The sequence below is a fragment of the Ylistrum balloti genome, unplaced genomic scaffold (assembly GCF_031769215.1).
Source record: "Ylistrum balloti isolate Yb309-2 unplaced genomic scaffold, AGI_CSIRO_Ybal_v1 Utg370296, whole genome shotgun sequence".
Classification (NCBI taxonomy): Eukaryota; Metazoa; Mollusca; class Bivalvia; order Pectinida; family Pectinidae; genus Ylistrum; species Ylistrum balloti.
Genome location: NW_026782223.1, coordinates 59202 through 79840, shown reverse-complemented (window position 1 = coordinate 79840; position 20639 = coordinate 59202). Strand labels below are relative to the sequence as shown.

General features: G+C 36.0%; 1 protein-coding gene across 1 annotated transcript in view; it reads right to left on the bottom strand.

The window, feature by feature from the left end:
- LOC132553085 (uncharacterized) overlaps window positions 1-20639 on the bottom strand; it is a 38649-nt gene that overhangs the window by 4411 nt on the left and 13599 nt on the right. The window contains exon 2 of the mRNA XM_060217296.1: window positions 2772-2930. Within this exon, the coding sequence (XP_060073279.1) occupies window positions 2772-2930 (159 nt within the window). The remainder of the gene's footprint in view (window positions 1-2771; window positions 2931-20639) is intronic.

The window sequence follows — 20639 nt, the reverse complement described above, 5'->3', positions numbered from 1 at the left end:
GTTTGTGCTTTAAATAAAGATGACCCAGCAGGTGCTTTACGGAATGAAACAAAAACTTTTTTTAAAAAATGGTTGGTTGGGGAGCAATAAGATGAACGACTTTTGGTAAATAAATCGCCGTGTCGACATCAACAGCTGCTCTGTCACTGCATAAAACATGAGGATTCTTTCATCATCGTGATGGAATAGAGTTTTACAGACATTTATAGACACCATAGCCCGGTCCTAGTGTTTTGGCGTTAAAGCCAGTGTAATGACACGTGATATATGTTACCGTCAGGTTAAGTGATAACAATCACATGTAGCGTAAGTAATTGCACTAGTTAGATGCCAAAGCTCACAACATGATGTTAATTAACGTCATCTAGTTCGAGAATTAGACACTTAAATATGACCAGAGTTACTGTAAATGATTTATGATAGTTCAAATTTTAAGTTTTACGAGAAAGATTCTTTCAAAGAAGTGTATAACAGGTTATACATTTCAGTTTTCATTCTTTATTATTTTTCCACATTATTTTCGCAATTGAATGCCATCCTCGAAAACAGCAAACCATCTCGAAAATAACACATCAACCTTTCTCATAATCTATAACAGCCTTTATCGTAATCTATAACAACCTTTATCGTAATCTATAACAATCTTTATCGCAATCTATAACTATCTTTATTGTAATCTATAACACTCTTTTTGTCATAATCTATAACAACCTTTCTCATAATCTATAACACTCTTTATCGCAATCTATAACACTCTTTATCGTAATCTATAGCAACCTTTATCGTAATCTATAACAACCTTTATCGTAATCTATAACAACCTTTATCGTAATCTATAACAACCTTTATCGTAATCTATAACAACCTTTATCGTAATCTATAACAACCTTTATCGTAATCTATAACAACCTTTATCGTAATCTATAACAACCTTTATCGTAATCTATAACAACCTTTATCGTAATCTATAGCAACCTTTATCGTAATCTATAACACTCTTTTTGTCATAATCTATAACAACCTTTCTCATAATCTATAACACTCTTTATCGTAATCTATAACAACCTTTCTCATAATCTATAACACTCTTTTTGTCATAATCTATAACAACCTTTCTCATAATCTATAACACTCTTTTTGTCATAATCTATAACAACCTTTCTCATAATCTATAACACTCTTTATCGCAATCTATAACACTCTTTATCGTAATCTATAACACTCTTTATCGTAATCTATAACAACCTTTATCGCAATCTATAACAACCTTTATCGTAATCTATAGCAACCTTTATCGTAATCTATAGCAACCTTTATCGCAATCTATAACACTCTTTATCGTAATCTATAGCAACCTTTATCGTAATCTATAGCAACCTTTATCGTAATCTATAGCAACCTTTATCGCAATCTATAACACTCTTTATCGTAATCTATAGCAACCTTTATCGCAATCTATAACACTCTTTATCGTAATCTATAGCAACCTTTATCGTAATCTATAACAACCTTTATCGCAATCTATAACAACCTTTATCGTAATCTATAGCAACCTTTATCGTAATCTATAACAAATTTATTTTGTAATCTATAACACTCTTTATCGTAATCTATAGCAACCTTTATCGTAATCTATAACAACCTTTATCGCAATCTATAACAACCTTTATCGTAATCTATAACAGCCTTTATCGTAATCTATAGCAACCTTTATCGTAATCTATAGCAACCTTTATCGCAATCTATAACACTCTTTATCGTAATCTATAGCAACCTTTATCGTAATCTATAACAACCTTTATCGCAATCTATAACAACCTTTATCGTAATCTATAACAGCCTTTATCGTAATCTATAGCAACCTTTATCGTAATCTATAACAACCTTTATCGCAATCTATAACAACCTTTATCGTAATCTATAACAGCCTTTATCGTAATCTATAACACTCTTTATCGTAATCTATAGCAACCTTTATCGTAATCTATAACAAATTTATTTTGTAATCTATAACACTCTTTATCGTAATCTATAACAACCTTTATCGTAATCTATAACAAATTTATTTTGTAATCTATAACACTCTTTATCGTAATCTATAACAGCCTTTATCGTAATCTATAGCAACCTTTATCGTAATCTATAGCAACCTTTATCGCAATCTATAACACTCTTTATCGTAATCTATAGCAACCTTTATCGCAATCTATAACAACCTTTATCGTAATCTATAACAGCCTTTATCGTAATCTATAACAACCTTTATCGTAATCTATAACAACCTTTATCGTAATCTATAACAACCTTTATCGTAATCTATAGCAACCTTTATCGCAATCTATAACAACCTTTATCGTAATCTATAACAACCTTTATCGTAATCTATAACAGCCTTTATCGTAATCTATAACAGCCTTTATCGTAATCTATAACAACCTTTATCGTAATCTATAACAGCCTTTATCGTAATCTATAACACTCTTTATCGTAATCTATAACAATCTTTATTCTCTCAGGTAAAAACAGCGTAACTTATATTATGGTCACTAACGTCCGAAGTTCTCATGAGAATTTTTGTAGCCTGGATAACATATGACTAAACGATATCGACAATTTCTGTTAGGGTAATATAAATAAGAGGTTTAAAGAAAGGAAAATGAATCGATCTGTTGGAAACACAATTGAATCAAGATGATATAACATTCAATAAAGCAATTTATGAGGTACCAGACGAGTGATTCTGGATACAATGAAATAATGGCATGACTTACCTCCCGTTTTGACCCCACATGTGTGGTCTCCCGTAGGACCTGTAGCACTAGACGGCGTTTGGACACGCGCCCTTACCCAATTAAAATCGTCCGTTTCATTTTCTTGAGAGAATCCACACACTTCTTTGGTCTCAAAACCACAAAACGTCTGCGTCTTAGCTGCAAGAATAAACAGTTGTAAACTTGATAATGTTTTTTAGTTTGATGTTTAAAAAAGCTCTGTTAAGTACAATTATTATATAACATTCATTACATTTGTAATACAATCAGGGAAAGCAAAAGCATGCTGTACCATTTCCTTCTTGATGTATTCTTACGTAACACGACACCTGTTTCTAGGTTACCAGTTCCTTCATTGTTTGATGCATCTGTAATGCATTTCTACAACTTGACGCCGGAAGTCGAAAAAAGGGTCCTTCTCCCACATTCCGCGTCACTTAGGGAATGCGGCCAAGGTCACTATTTTTAACAGATAATACTACAAGCCTTTTTAATTACTGTTAATTATTACAGACTGTTGGGGCGATTTCCTGGCGTCATTTTTAATGCTACAATGTACTATGTATATATAAAGATTGTAAACAAGATGCTAGGGGATTATGGGGACGTGGATGCAATAATCCTAGGCGATTATATAAACGGAACACTTATGAATACATATATAGAACAGACTGGTCTGGGATTCTGCACACAACAGCAAATCGGAGAATTAGATACGCACTTGGTCCAATGTTTAGTCTGTTAAATGAGACGATTCTGCACGTGTAAATGAAGCAGGAAATGATCAAAGCAGCATACCAAACAAGTACAACTGTGTCAGGTGAGGTGGTTTCTAGGGCTGTCTGGCTGTTTATATATACTTGGACAGAAACTAACATAGTCTCCACCACGATAAACACAAGATACCAACTGTCAGTGTAAATCTAATCTATGCTGATTGTGCTCCCTTGTAACATGTTGGAGTAAAACTTAATTACAAAATCTTTGATAAATTTAGACTCTTTCCTTACACCTTAAGTCCATGTTTCATATCCTTCCTAATAACATTCGCAGCATACCCACAGACTGGGGATGTTAGCGTACGATTACTTGAATGAATATCCACTGTTGTGTTTATGTCACAGGAGGGCTGATGACACAGGAAGTGTTGAAATAAAGTAACACAATCATATTAATTAAACAAATTGATGGACGACTCCACCTAACAGTTCGACTTCCCTTCTGGTAAATTCCGGTTTAAAATGGCAGCATGAACGATGCTTACAATCAGACATGACCCGGCATACTTCAAAATGTTATTACAATACAGTGTTTATCGGTCTTAAAATCGTTCATATAAAAACGAGATTACACCAGTTATTGACATTGTAACGAATGAAATTTAACAAACCGCCTTGTAAGAAAGTTATCTACAAAATATTCAATGAACACTTTTGGTATTCAAGGTCTAGTTCCCAATTGATTGTGTCACGAAAGTTGTCGGCAGCTGACAAATTAACTTACATCATGGGGTTTCGGGAGATTCCGGTTGCGGACATTTTCTTTTCTCTATTCTGACATTAAGGGGCAATATTCCATTTCCTTGTGTGATATGAAGTTAGATGTGTTCAAGTTTCTAAATTAGGTCTGTTTATATCGTCAGCAGAAACCTGGTTCTCATTTGGGAATGTGACATTACTTACCAAGACTAACGGTCAAGGTTTACATGGCATGTGTCGTCAATGAAAGGGAAGACGCTTACCCTTCGGGAACATAGGGTCTTATCTTTGTATTTTTTAAGAATATACGTACAAGTCTTTGTTTTGCTCTTATCTTGCCCTAATCTCACCAATTCTGAGTATAGATTTTGTAAACATGTCGATAATTTGTTCTGTGACTCAGTTTGGATGTGGCAATTATAATTGCTATTGTTACTTACATTATGGGTAGGAATATATGAGGGCAATTTAGATCAGATTATATATTTGACACATTTTAATATTTAACATGATAGGTTGTTCAACATCTGCGAGCAGGGAAAGTAAATGTCTGTTGTGTCCCATTCCCACTGCATAAGACGGGACTAATTGTGCGATCACGTTCAACCACGTGAAAAGAAACAAACAATGTTAAGAAAACTTGATCATTTGATTTGATGAAAAACACGACTATTAAATCATCGAGATCACACTGTATGTATGTAAAGCGATATCCATGAATCTAAACATCAGTTGGTACTTGTATATTCGTGCCGTTGTCTGAGATGTTAACAAAAGAACCTTTGATTAAGACAATAACCAAAATGTTTTTGTTTTCCCCCATTAATTTGACAAATATAGCTCAGAAGTTATATTTAATGATAATATTTGTAACACGATAAAACATTATGTTGTTTTAACTCGTAGTAAATAATTGGATCTGTGGTTTCAACACATTAAATACAAAGACATCTAGTTTTTTACTTATGTGAACGACTGTACAACGTGCAGCTGTAAGCAGAATCATAATGATACTATTATTTTGGCTGCTCCATGCCACTGTATAGGTGTTACTGTAACGTAGACAATTATATCGTGCATCTGCTACATGTATATCTTAGCAGACAAATACACAGAATGAGTACATTTATCAGGAACACAATGCAAACTGACATTAATTCAACTATCTTAATGGCGGAGTGCTTTTAGAACGCGCTATACCCGTACATATAAATACATTCCAGTTAGTTTGTACATAATTTGTACTCGTTGTAATTCATGACAGGGTCGTTGTGTTTTAAAGAAGCGTGTTTCTGACGTACATGTTGCGACCACGGTTTACAAAATCACTTGCACGTTATCAGTAAGTTGTATTAATTAAGAAATTAAACTGAAATCTTGTTAGAGACCAGATGATACAGATCGTCAGACATAGAACAACTGGTGGTAAAGATATGACATCCTTTATCTCCTGTTTGAGGGACACCGCGTATGTTGTACGTGCAGAAATCTGCTCTGATAGCGCAGCAGTGCAGCCTTCTGTAGCTTTGTAAAGTAGAAAATGTTGCTGTTTCGACAAAACCAAGACTTAAACCGCGTTAACTCTGTAAACATCACATACATGGAAATCTATAAACGGAATTCTGGATTAGACCTGTATTCGTTTGAGACTTATCTAATGTACAGAAAAAATCCAACAGTAGACGATTTCTAAAACAACCTCCGGCTTCTATCGCGTAAAAAACTCCTTAAAGTGCTGTAAACCTTAATAGGACGTGTTTTTTAATTTTATCCTAGTCGATTTCAACGACATAAAAACACATCATTCTTATCTAGCACTTAAAATGACAAATTATATAATGATTTCATCTAAGGTATAATCGGTACCGTCTCTTCCCGTCATGAATGTATAATATCACTATTACAGACGTGTGGCGGTAAACGACCCGCCGAGAACATTTACAACCGCAGTACAGTATTTGGTGGGTACATGATCCCTTTAATGACGACGAAAAATATCTGTCTAGAGCTACACAGCACCATCACTCATTATTACGGGTCTTTCCTTACTGTCGGCTATAGAGGAAAGGATATGATTAAACTAGAAACTAACATTGTAGGGCTGGTATTTTACATGTCAGTAACAGCGAACAAAGTTACTCTCGAGGTTTAGAAATTAGGTTTTTCTCGCCAGGCTTGTTTTGTGTGACAATAAAAATAATTTGAACTCGTTGGTTCGTTAATTCCTGTGATAAAATGATTATGTGATAGAAAAGTCAGCGTCTAAACAATGGGTTTCAAAAAGGTTAGATCGCGAAAGTTTTTGTATCTGGTAGACATAATATAAATAATGCTGAAAACGGCCGTAAGGAATGTCTTATTTCCAAACATGATAAACGGCTCCAGGAAGTTAGATTTTCTAAATTGTAACCTTACTACTTAATATTATAACATTAAATATTATTTCAAAATTGCGACATTATAGATAAAAGTACAATTACATAAGTAACCTTTTAAATTAAACGTCTGGTATCCTGTTGTCAGGTGTCTATGGTGTCATTACTGTTCTGTCTTATTTCCAGTAGGAACTCTCACTGACCCAGTTGACTAGTTAACGAACACGACACCCAGTAAACCAACAGGAGATATGAATCATTACAGAAAATGAAATAAAAACATATTTCTTAACGTTAATGTGCGAAAGTTTATTTTACATAATGCATTTTTTGATAGTCACGGCAAAAAAATCGTGTAATTTTAGACAAGTATATCCCTTTTAAAGACCATACAGCCTGGAACATTAATTTACACCGTGTGCATATAGATTGTAATCAAGAAAACTTGCATATCTTACTCCTTGAAGCATTGCATTACAACTTTTATGAACTTATCAGGATGCCAGATATAAAAGCAGAGCGAACCTATCCGACAGCTTATAGTATACATATACTCGTTATAACCTATTGTTGTTTTCTTTTTATTATTTAATCAGCTCTGAACCAGCTTTTAAAATGTTCGGTTGATTTTTTTCAATCGGCATTTCTGGATAATTGTGTTCTTTTCAGGAAAAAACCCAATTACACAGCCTTTTAGCTCCTTAACCAGATCATTCACACTAAAATAAGACCTTAATAATTTCAACAACACCAAAATATTCATCAGATACCATCCTACGAATGCATTGTGTCATAACAAATCAAATTTAAACATGACGTAATCATAAAGAAAATTAAAATTAGATATCAGGTAATTACATAACGAATTTAAATTGAATATGACGTAATTACATAACAAAATTAAATTAAATATAACGTAATTAGAATCTATTCTTTCCTATACTCTTACTTCTGATAAATATAGAAGATTTTACTAAGATTCATAAACAAACAGCACCTTTCATTTCAAATTTAGAACCAGATAACATAGAAGCATATAATGAATTAACCTGCATCATAGAGCTGTTTCGTCCTCCAAAGACTCGTCACCGATGTTAAGAGCTTAATGTTGAGGTAACCTATAGGAGATTGCTAAGGAAAATCCGAATTCTTAGGGGGAAAAACAAGACGGGAGAGCCGAAATTCGAAAAAAAAAAAAGACGGGAGAGCCGAAATTCGAAAAAAAAAAAAACTAGACGGGAGAGCCGAAATTCAATAAGTTTCATAGCTACCACTATTGGATGGTTTCAAGAGTAAGTCAAGTACTTGTGAATATTCTGAATCGTGTAAGAATCCAGACTACACAACATTCGATGTTCTTCGTAAAACAACACGAAAAGATCAAAGAACATCCGAAGAGCTGAAGGACCGAAAGATAAACACGATCCCACAACTGATGTATGACTTCAATTAAAAGTACACCACAACTAAATATTATCTACAGGATTATAACCATTTCTTATGGCTGTACATATTCTACAGAACTAGGACCTCTAGTAAATCAACTTACATACATATATAGGCTTACTACTTCAGGAACACTTTTTAAATATAAATATCTGTAAAATTGGGTAATATCAGCTGAAACTGTCGGCTCGTTAATCCATCAGAGAGAGAGAACACAGACTGAGGACACTTCAGAAGATAGATATTTATCTATACACAACCTGGTCCAGTCTAAACATAGACTACAGGGGAATAGAGCAGTATTATGTAATTAACACATTATAGCCATTTTGAAGAGAACCCGAATTAACTTAATTTAAAAGTTGCTTAAGTGTATCTTAACTATACGTAGGTGTAGACAACACCTTTAGACAATGTTTTAAGTTTCTAACATCAAAGACTTCAGTAATATCACGGCTTACGTGTATTCCAAGACGACATTCAAGGGTTAAGAGATTAACACAGAATTTTGTTTTGACCAGTTTGATTTATAACACGCTTTACAAAGTCTGTAGGTATCCCTGATTGCCATCACACTCACAGCAGCACGATATACTAAACCACATATCAGCATTAAACTGAAACAAACTTGTTAAATAGTCAACGCATCAATCTCCGTTTCTTAAATGTTTGGATAGTCAGCATTTATATTATAGGATACCCTAGTAGTAACCTGTTTCTATAGTAACATCAACATTAGCGAAACCTGTTACTATAGTAACGTCAACATTAGCGAAACCTTTTACTATAGTAACGTCAACATTAGCGAAACCTGTTACTATAGTAACGTCAACATTAGCAAAACATGTTACTCTAGTAACGTCAACAATAGCGAACCATTTTACTATAGTAACGTCAACATTAGCGAAGCCTGTTACTATAGTAACGTCATCATTAGCAAAACATGTTACTCTAGTAACGTCAACATTAGCGAAACCTTTTACTATAGTAACGTCAACATTAGCGAAACCTGTTACTAAAGTAACGTCAACATTAGCGAAGCCTGTTACTATAGTAACGTCAACATTAGCAAAACATGTTACTCTAGTATCGTCAACATTAGCGAACCATTTTACTATAGTGACGTCAACATTAGCGAAGCCTGTTACTATAGTAACGTCAACATTAGCAAAACATGTTACTATAGTAACGTCAACATTAGCGAAACCTTTTACTATAGTAACATCAACATTAGCGAATATATAGCGAAAATATAAACATTAAATTTTTTGCCACTCTATAAAAGATCATCATATCCGGTTTTATATTTTACGTTTTCTGGCGTATGATTCAGTAATATAAATACATGTCAATTACAACCTAATTTGATTTATTTTTTAACTTATCGTTGTGAACTGATATATCTCTCTTCGCTTTTTGTGTTCCCTGCCATCCGATCTATTTGACTTAAAGTTCTTTATAAACACAATTTCTTCAAGTAAAAGGAAATATTTACGACAATTTGAGTAAATGATGTCGGAATTCGACCCTATTCCTCCAGCAGTAATTACTCGCTGGGCTTTAATCAATATTACGAAACCCTGCATGCTGACTTAGATGACGGAAAAGCTGTAATGATCCAAGTATATGCGAAAGGTTAAGTGTGGAACACCTGATTCTAATCAAGATTTGCAGTATACTCACTTGTTCTTTCAGTGCTATTTGTGTATAGATTCTGTGTTATATACAAGTATTCTAAATCTACACAGTTATTGTGATATCATCTGAATATCTTATCAACACTGTCATTAGGTCTAACAAATGATGGACACGAAAGTTCCAAATAGAAACATCAAACAAATAATAAAAAATGTCAAGCACTGCTCTTATCACATGTCTGTTAGACAGCAGATATTTTCCTTTTATCATATTTTTCTACAGTTCAATCCCATCATTAACGCCCCGAACAATTTCGAGAGACAGATTACTAACTTAATATATCGATATCAGATCAAACTAGACACTACGTGAATTAGTCGTATGATACCTTGTGCAGTACGAAACTTTAATATATTCTTACGTATATGAACAGGTTATAACATTATACAATGATTTATTACCTGGTCATGGAAACTGCAATTTAAATCCTTATTCCATTCTTTAACGTCTCCCACTGAGAGCTGTTTGCATTGAGATTATAGAATCAGCCCCGTTAAGTTTACTTCTTGTTTACGTAAGCGGTTTAGACTTTCAAACAAATTTTCATATTCCTTCATACCAGCAACAATGGTTAGATTCATGGTGCCGTTAAAATGTGGAACATTTATCTATCCAGCAAATAGTATGAAAGTTAATTTGTTTGATAAAAATACAATAAAACACAACAATACATTTTATTAATCGTATCATTTAAAATGGGAGGATTCGGAAGAATTTAGCACGGGATTCTTCCTTTACCTTGTGTGCGAGCAGCCAATCATTTCTTTACTAAAGGTAAAGAGCAAGATATTTTTATATCTTATGCAGATATCCCTTGGTATTCTGTCAATGATATCACTGTATAGGAACCGTTTCGTTCAGGTCCAGAGCTACTAAAATTATCAGATAATAAACAGCACTATTGGGCGCGTTTTTAAGCGAAAAAGAAAGACATATTTTGCAATATACTTCATAAGACCGGATACGTATTTCCCCAGTGTTGATTTTTTGTGTCTGTACTTTTTGAACCCTTAGCCTATTTCAGTAATCGGTGCAATACATCATGTACACTGACTATACGCAGTCGTGTTAAGTACGTGCATCATCGCCCTCTTCTTAGATATTCTCTGGACAGATGCCTCCCATTAGCTGGCTGACCCGACCGCTAACACTGTGTGATCCCTGTAATTATCTGATCTATTCTCTTTATGCTTTGACACAATATTTTGGCATCCATTTTTACTACGAGTGAAAAATGAACCGAAACACAGATTTTTATCTCTACCTTCGAGACTGAATCAAAAAACATCATTTCTCAACGGAAATGTAAATACATATGTTGATGACGTCATATCACAAATGGTGCTGAATGAATTGCCAAAAAGTCAAGAATCGTACGGAGACACACTGAACCACTTTTCATCTCGTTTGATTTCCTTTGAAGCAAAAAGCATCGTACTGGGGGTTGCCAACCACGCTCAGTATTATATTTTTGTAGTTAAATTGCAAAAGGGATTTGTATGAGTGTACCATTTCACTAATTGACAAGCAAAATAAGCACATATCATATGTACCTTATAAATGGATAAAATAGATAATATCAACGACATAGTTGTTTAGATCGAATGGAGCCCAGTCCCGGGAGTAACACCACGCTGAGATTATATCAGAGGTGATGATCAATACAAAGGATGGAATGGAAATAGTGACTGAAGTCTAATCGAGGTATCAGAGTCACAGTGGAAGAATCTAAAGTATTCAGTCACAGCAAGTAGCTGGTCATTTTCTCATAGACGAGAAAACTATACCCACAATCCAGAAAAGTGATTTTGTCAACCTCTGAATATCAAAAATCGAAACAGCAAAAACACGAAATGAAATCAATATATTGATCTATTGGGAACAATTTTGATACTGTAAACAGACAAATTTTGCACATGACAAAGTAAAACAGGTTGGTGCACCCACAGTATTCGCCGTAGAAAAAATGGTTGTTTCCATGCCAAAGAAACGTCTAAACTGGAAACTGTTCTATACCAAAAGAACTACTAGACCATTTGATGGATGTGTGTGTCTTATCGAGTTATCGCGTGATAATCGGGAAAGTTTAAGTCCACAGTAACTGCACCCAGCAACTAGATGAGACGCTGATCAGAGAAAAGGGGATTATAATGACAGCAACGACGAGAACATGTTAGATTATTGTGATTACGGCAACCTCAACGTAACTATGGCCTGCGGAAACATATGTTTGGCAAAGAAGGCATCTTTAATGCAGTTCGTTACATAAGGTTACTAGCACCATTCCTGTAAATACATGAATTTTTCTGGCAAGAATGTAAAGAATATGATGGAATATTATGATACAGTTACAATGGTTTGTCTTATCTCATTGATGGATCGTGACATCCACAGCAGCATGTATCACAGACGGTACACATGTTAACGACATAGCAGTCTACAACTGCACATATAAAAGAAGTATATTCAGTTTATTTAAGTTTTGCCATGTCGATTGCCACGTGAACATCTTAGTCTTTGGCCACGATGACGTACCGCTGAAAGCAACAATAAGTCTTTAACCACTTTGACGTATACAGTAGCCACATGACACAGTAAGTCTTTAACCACTTTGACGTATACATTGTTAGGCACCCGACCCATTATGTGTTCGATCATATCAATGGGTGGCTAATGTATGTCCCGCACATGTTGTCAAGGACTAACTATGACCGTCCATATAAATAACAAGTTTGTCTGCCGATGGTGGAATCATTATGTAATGCATGATAGCGTTGGGGCGTCCTTACACCACATTTAATAGAGATTTGGTGACGGTGCTCTAACTGCATCTCAATAAACATGTCTATGACCATTATAACCTAATGTTACAGACGTCAGATCTGATGGGAGGGAGGGAGACCTATCCTCATTACTAGGGAAAGACAAAGAGACAGGCCATGCAACGGAGACAAACAAAATGATGACCAACATTGTTGTAAATTGTCTTCTCTGATGTACAACAGGTGGAAGTATCATTGTAGACACATTAGCGGGAAGGACTGGTGTGCCTCTTACTGTTAGTTTGGGCGACTAATGTGATGTTTGATTTCTTATTCTCTAGTATATGTAGATCATATTCCAATGTATTATGTATGTCCTTACCAGTCTTTTTTTGTTCAGTCACACTGAAGCGGTGTGTTAAGCGAAAGGATGTTGATATGTAGCGATTAGTTGTTTGATTTCCATTATTCACGTCAAGAAATGATTGCGCACAGACGGTAATAAAACCCAATTGTCTCAATCTTTTCTGTCTCGCAAACCCATCTATTGCGTAATTCTGTTCTAGTATCTTTTTTTATTATATAAGTTTAGTCAGTGCGCTAGTGGCCAATAGAAGATTTTATGTTCAAAAGGATTAAATAGGTATTTTGTTAATCTTTATTGACAAAGCGAGTTTTCTTATTTTGTTTTTACGTTTCTTGTTTTGTTTTTGTTTTGTTACCAATGTTTGCTTAAAGCTTTATGCCGTCGCACCAGTCGATGTCATTGTGACGATGTCCAGGTGTGATGTGGTCACAGTCGGACGTCATCACACTGAGATACGGGGGTCTACCAGACATTACACGGGGGCCTACCACACATTACAAGGAGGTCTACCAGACATTACACGGGGGCCTAAAGACATTACACGGGGGCCTAAAGACATTACACGGGGGTCTACCAGACATTACACGGGGGTCTACCAGACATTACACGGGGGCCTAAAGACATTACACGGGGGCCTAAAGACATTACACGGGGGTCTACCAGACATTACACGGGGGTCTACCAGACATTACACGGGGGTCTACCACACATTACACGGGGGCCTACCAGACATTACACGGGGGTCTACCAGACATTACATGGGGGTCTACCAGATTACATGGGGTCTACCAGATTACACGGGGGTCTACCAGACATTACACGGGGGTCTACCAGACATTACACGGGGGCCTACCAGACATTACACGAGGGTCTATCAGACATTACACGGGGGCCTACCACACATTACACGGGGGTCTACCAGACATTATACGGGGGCCTACCAGACATTACACGGGGGCCTACCAGACATTACAAAGGGGTCTACCAGACATTATACGGGGGCCTACCAGATTACACGGGGGCCTAACAGACATTACACGGAGGTCTACCAGATATTACACGGGGGCCTACCACACATTACACGGGGGTCTACCAGACATTATACAAATAAAGGGGCCAATCCACAATGACATTACACGGTCCTACCAGACATTACAAAGGGGTCTACCAGACATTATACGGAGGCCTACCAGATTACACGGGGGCCTAACAGACATTACACGGAGGTCTACCAGATATTACACGGGGGTCAACCAGACATTACACGGGGGTCTACCAGACATTACACGGAGGATTACCAGACATTACACAGAGGCCTACCAGACATAACACGGGGGACTACCAGAGATATCACGGGGGACTACCAGACACGTTATGCTGGTTATGGGATATCATCCGTCAATGTTTATTTCATAGACTAAAAACAATGTAGTGTCTAGAGAGCATAAGGGAAAAATAAAGATTCCAAATAAAAGGACATTTACAATCACACAATGTTGACAGTCAGTACAATTCTGTTTGTCCTATCTACAGGACAGGTCCTGACAAATAAAGGGATATTTACAATCACACAATGTTGACAGTCAGTACAATTCTGTTTGTCCTATCTACAGGACAGGTCCTGACAAATAAAGGGATATTTACAATCACACAATGTTGACAGTCAGTACAATTCTGTTTGTCCTATCTACAGGACAGGTCCTGACAAATAAAGGGATATTTACAATCACACAATGTTGACAGTCAGTACAATTCTGTTTGTCCTATCTACAGGACAGGTCCTGACAAATAAAGGGATATTTACAATCACACAATGTTGACAGTCAGTACAATTCTGTTTGTCCTATCTACAGGACAGGTCCTGACAAATAAAGGGATATTTACAATCACACAATGTTGACAGTCAGTACAATTCTGTTTGTCCTATCTACAGGACAGGTCCTGACAAATAAAGGGATATTTACAATCACACAATGTTGACAGTCAGTACAATTCTGTTTGTCCTATCTACAGGACAGGTCCTGACAAATAAAGGGATATTTACAATCACACAATGTTGACAGTCAGTACAATTCTGTTTGTCCTATCTATAGGACAGGTCCTGACAAATAAAGGGATATTTACAATCACACAATGTTGACAGTCAGTACAATTCTGTTTGTCCTATCTACAGGACAGGTCCTGACAAATAAAAAAAAAAGCAAAGAAAACCAATATTGATGGAAAGAAATGTCAAAATTTTGATGGGGATTGTTTTAGCCAAATAATTCAATCAATTTTATTATTTTCATATTTGCTGATAATTTCAAAAGAACGTTAAGTACATGTGGATATTGTGTATTGAATGAATCGTTATGGAACCTTACCAGTTTGATAGAATAGATTTACCGCCAAAGCTGTTTCTATTACGAGGTTTTGATTTTAAATACTGCCTATCAGCATGTCATCTGTACCACAACAAAAAATATCAACATGTGAACATAATCCAAACCCATAGGAAAATCTATAGGACAATATGTACAAATGAAATATGTACACAGAGACTCCTGAAAAAGTACAATAACAGCAGGTGTACCGGGAGATTAATCGTCTTCTACTTCATCAATGACACCCGCCATGTAATTCTTAGTCAATCAAAGTAAGTGATGTCACGTGATAACAACGGAACGAACAGAAAATAATGAGCATCAAATACGCCCAGTCTAATATCGCACATAGTACAAGAAGAAAATACCAATATGTCAGAAATATTTAAACAAAGACTCCTGAAAAATATTCAGCAATCTGCATCTCTGAAAACTCCGTGTTATGTGTTTGTCTGTTAGATGTCGACACCTTGCATGAGACAAACCCTTGAATATCGAATCAACTACGACATGTAAGTACCATAATAAGGGGATGCAGAGATGTCGCTATCTAGAATTGAAAATCCACAGAAATTGTTATCATCAGTCTTATCATACAGCTTATTTTTAAGTGTGATGATGGACTGAGAAGAGTTTACAACTGATGATAAGTTGAATTGACAATGGAATTACCAAAAACAGTTTTAAACAAATTATATTGACAGGATTATAACAACTTAAAGTGGTGGTGTCTTGGTCAAGCTATGGTGTGTGCTGCCTTCAGCTTTACGTGGTTGTGTCTTGGTACAGTTATCGTGTGCTGCATTCAGCTTTACGTGGTTGTGTCTTGGTACAGTTATCGTGTGCTGCATTCAGCTTTACGTGATTGTGCCTTGGTACAGTTATCGTGTGCTGCCTTCAGTTTACGTGATTGTGCCTTGACAAAGTTATCGTGTGTGCTGCTTTTAGCACAACCAGGTGGGGCTCCGGTTGAAGTCTTGTCTGACACGTGCAAGAAATAATCACTTTCACTTTTCAAAAGAAAATGTTACAAATTCCCAAGGTAAACCTAGTTCGGTTCCATTATCTACCGCTCGAGGACAGAAGAGGGGTGGAATGGATTGAAGCGTGATGATTATGTAACATGTGTGTGTGTCAGGATTTGGCGGAACCATACGGTTGTATCAGGAACAGTACTGTAGGAGGGATCTCATCCCTCTGTTGCTTTTATCGTCTGTCCAACAAAACGTCGGGATTTGTACAGCAGTGTAGAGAGGAAGTGACGTCATATGAATCATATTTGTTCTGTTCATAGTTTTTGAAAGGAGTTCATTATCCAAAAGAAATCGCACCTGCAGTAATGAGCGATGGTATCGTGTTAAAGATTGGTGCACTCTTAGCCGACCAGTTCGGTAATTTGTACAATTAGTTATCTCGCCAATGTCTGGTTTGGCTAATCATCATATTCTATAATAGCATGCCTCACGAATTAACCAATACCACAACTATTTGTTGTAGACTTGGTTAATCATGCTAAATAATATGATTACGTATATCCGGAATAAAACGCTCTTTAAAAGCTATAGAATTAGTAAAGGCGTTTCAATTTGATCTAATGATTAAACACAAACGTCTATAAAATAGATACATCTATACAGTATGGTCGGTATGACATCATAATCTTTATTGTTTGTTGTGCAGGACTAAAGACTTCAAGGAAATGCAATCTATTCTGGAACAAAACCTGCTTCCATAGAGGAAATAAAAGAACTGGTAAAAAACATGTTTAGGACAATGTATAGGAGTGCTATAACTAAGAGGTTAAAAAATCTAAAATTATTGAATAGATACTCCTTTTGACTACGTGGGGTTTCCCTGGTTATTCCGGTTTCCTCTCACAGTAACATTCCTCACGCGCTTACATCCGGGCCAATAAGAGTGATTAATATAAGTCGAAAATAAGAAAAAAAACTTGTAAAATAGATAACGTTTAATTCAATTATTTGTGCATACACACCAAGAGATTTGGAGTACAGATACATAAGCGTCCCGCTGCAATTACCATATTCCATTGTAACTTAAAGTGTCTGAACTAACAAAGACCATGGTGAAAGCGAACGCATGTGAATGAGCCTGTAATGAAGACTAACCGGACACACCCAGTTTTATTCGTCTGGTAGCATATGGATTTATAATAACGTCTACCTGTTCTGCACGTTAATTGATGCAGGCTCCTCACTTGTTTGGAGAATAAATAATTAAGGATAATGAGATCAACAATTTAGCGTTCATCCTGTGTTATTTTCTTGTTAGGGTTTTCCATCAAATTTGTTGGTGTACCCTATTCTGGCGTTCATAGAATCAATTTCTGCGATCATCTGAAGTCAGGATACTGTATCTTTATAGGTATATTTATATTACATTGTGTAATTTGCTTGTACTAGTCATGCTCGACTTATCTGCTGCTTGTGACGTCAAACTCTTCAAACGTTTAGATGATATCGACAAATGCTATTTATGAAATTTTTGATGCCCGATAGTGTTCCTTTACTTTTTCATTACGTATAACTTTGAACGTGACCATAACTTACTTGGATTGCCCAAGGTTTGCTTAGCGGATGTCGTCGATGAAACCTTCCATAACACTTGTTTTTTTTATCAACTTTATTGTTTTAAATGGTCTCCTTGTACATATCTTTTTTTAATCAATATTGAGTTTCGATTTTGTTTACTTGTCGGTTTTGTTTTTTTTCCTGTCCTGTTTCATTATATGTAAACAATGAACTGCTGCGTTTTTATGCTGAACACATAAGTATATATTCCACACACCACATCCGAATTCAAGTAAATGACCCCAAGACGACAAGGACCCCAAGACGACAAGGACCCCCAGACCACAAGAACCCCTAGACGACATGGACCTCCAGACCACATGTGTGCGCAGACCACAAGGACCTCAAGACCACAAGGGCTCCCAGACGTCAAGGGCGCGCAGACCACAAGGACCCCAAGACCACAAGGACTCCCAGACGTCAAGGGCGCGCAGGCCACAAGGACTCAAGGAACCGAAAATGAATCATCGTTACGTAAGTATAACCCGAGCCTGTAGTCGGCACTGATCATGTTGACGGGTCATCAGAAGAAATTAATACTGAAATGCCAGCCAGACAAAAAGAAGCATGACAAGTTTAGGGGTGACAAGTATTGTATGTCAATAAAACCACGCATATACTCTCAAATTTATGTTCCTAATCACTCTTTTCATTCCTCTCTTCCTGGATCATAAGGGCTACACAGGTACACATACAGTAGTATAGTTAGACGTCATATTCATCGGAAATATCAGGCGCAGCATAAGGTGCAGACATTTTTATATTTCTGGTCCACCAAGCCAGCAGTTTTGACTTCGAGTTTCTAGTGATTTTCCGTAAGTTTTCACTTTGTTAATCAAGTTTTACAAATTAAATGATGGAGGGACAGGTTCCAAACTGATAAACCTCAGTCCAATGAGGCTACACAGGACATATTAAGGTATACAAAAATAGAAGTTTTTCAATATGAAATTTTAAAACATCATCATCATAACTTACGAGTACTGACTATGTGTCTAGAATGACAAGAATGCAGGACGACACTTTGTTGCCATGACATGTTATAAGCTGCTTGTCAACCACGCTGTACATAGTTATTATTGTGTGTTAGTACTGGCCAACTCCTATTAGCATGTCAATAAATGTATTAACAGCTGGGAGATCTGTTTATGTACGTGACATACGTAAGTACATATCGATGCCAAGTGTCTTCAAAAACAAGAACACACAGATATTGTAAGTAGCAGTAAGATGTGTCAAAGTGTGGAGCTGCCAAACTACTACAGATCCTAGGCATTAATGATCCGGGTCAAAGTTCAATTACCTATAATGTAAAAAGAATTTATCATTAAAGGAGCAATCCGATTTCTATATGCTATGTAACGTTGACGTTGATATCACTCCGGTAAGTATGTCTAATAAAGTACATTTATATTGACCGCGTTCTTTCCATAATGCACGGAAAACACTGCATCACCACACTGGTATATCCACAATCTACATCATTAATAATCACAGTGTGAATGGTGCTGATATTTAATAACTTATGGGTTTATATCTTCGAAATGACAACCAATTCTGTAAAAACTAGTCTGGCCAGGCTTGAGAAAAAGTACACATTTTTCGTGTTACAAAAATGCTAATACAAAGGAATTGTCAAAAAAGGGTTAGGAAACAGAAACAAAAGAAATCTGCTAGAAGTGTGCAGTGGATTTATTTTGTCATAAATCTGTGGGCTGCGGAAAAAGGAGTGTTTCTCTCTAGAATAGGGAAACCGTAATCATCACATCTATCAAAAAGCTTAAACTACAGGAAAACAGAACCTGTCATGTCCTTGATGTCCTATTCTGGTTGGTATACACAATCGATATCGCGCATAGTTTTCTTGTGTTTTTAATGCACAAGATTTAGTTAATATATTTGAAAATGAGACTGGAGAACTTGAATTACTTTGTGAAGTGTTTTGATAAACTTCTCATTGAATTCAGCCTCTTGTGAAAAAAAACAAAGGCAGCCAAAAGAGGGAAACAATAGTTTCTTGCAAGATCTCATGCATTCGTTTTCAGTCCCGATGAGCAAGAGTTTTTCTAAATGGAGGGAAAGGTGTGTATGCTGTGTGACAACTGAGGACTCAAATAGAAACATTACTTCCTATACAATCACTATATATATGACCATAGGAGAAGGTTTACACTGAAGCATTTCACGGCATTATAAGCAGAATAATCAAATGTATTATGTCCAAAACCTGTAAAATCAAGTTAAACCCTCAAAGTGACAATGCAGCAACGAAACATCTACATGATCGTAAATAAAAAATCAAACTTAATGTAGCCTACTTCAGTAATCAAATACGGTATCTCAAATAAATTACTGTACCGCTTGCAAAATTATTTTACAAAGATTTAATTTTGATATGATAAAAAATTTGATAGTCCCTTATCGTATCATACTCACAAGCAAATTCATATTTTAAGGAGGCAAGCATGTAATAAACAAATTCAAAGGAAACAATTATCAGGGTTTTTTTATGATCTCTTGCTGAAGTATGTTGATCATTGTGGAAACAACACACATGTGCATATCACCTACAGACAGGTAACATTAATACCACGGTGTGACTCATCCGTGTTGCGAGCAGCAAAAAGTGTTAAAAGTCCGGATGACAAGTTACGTATAAGGGAGGTGTACTATTCACACATTCCCTCAAATACAGTGATATACAGTATATGTATATATACCGAATGATAAATAAGTCTACATCATCAAGTTGTTTAATCTACAGAGGTCAGTTAGTGCCATATTG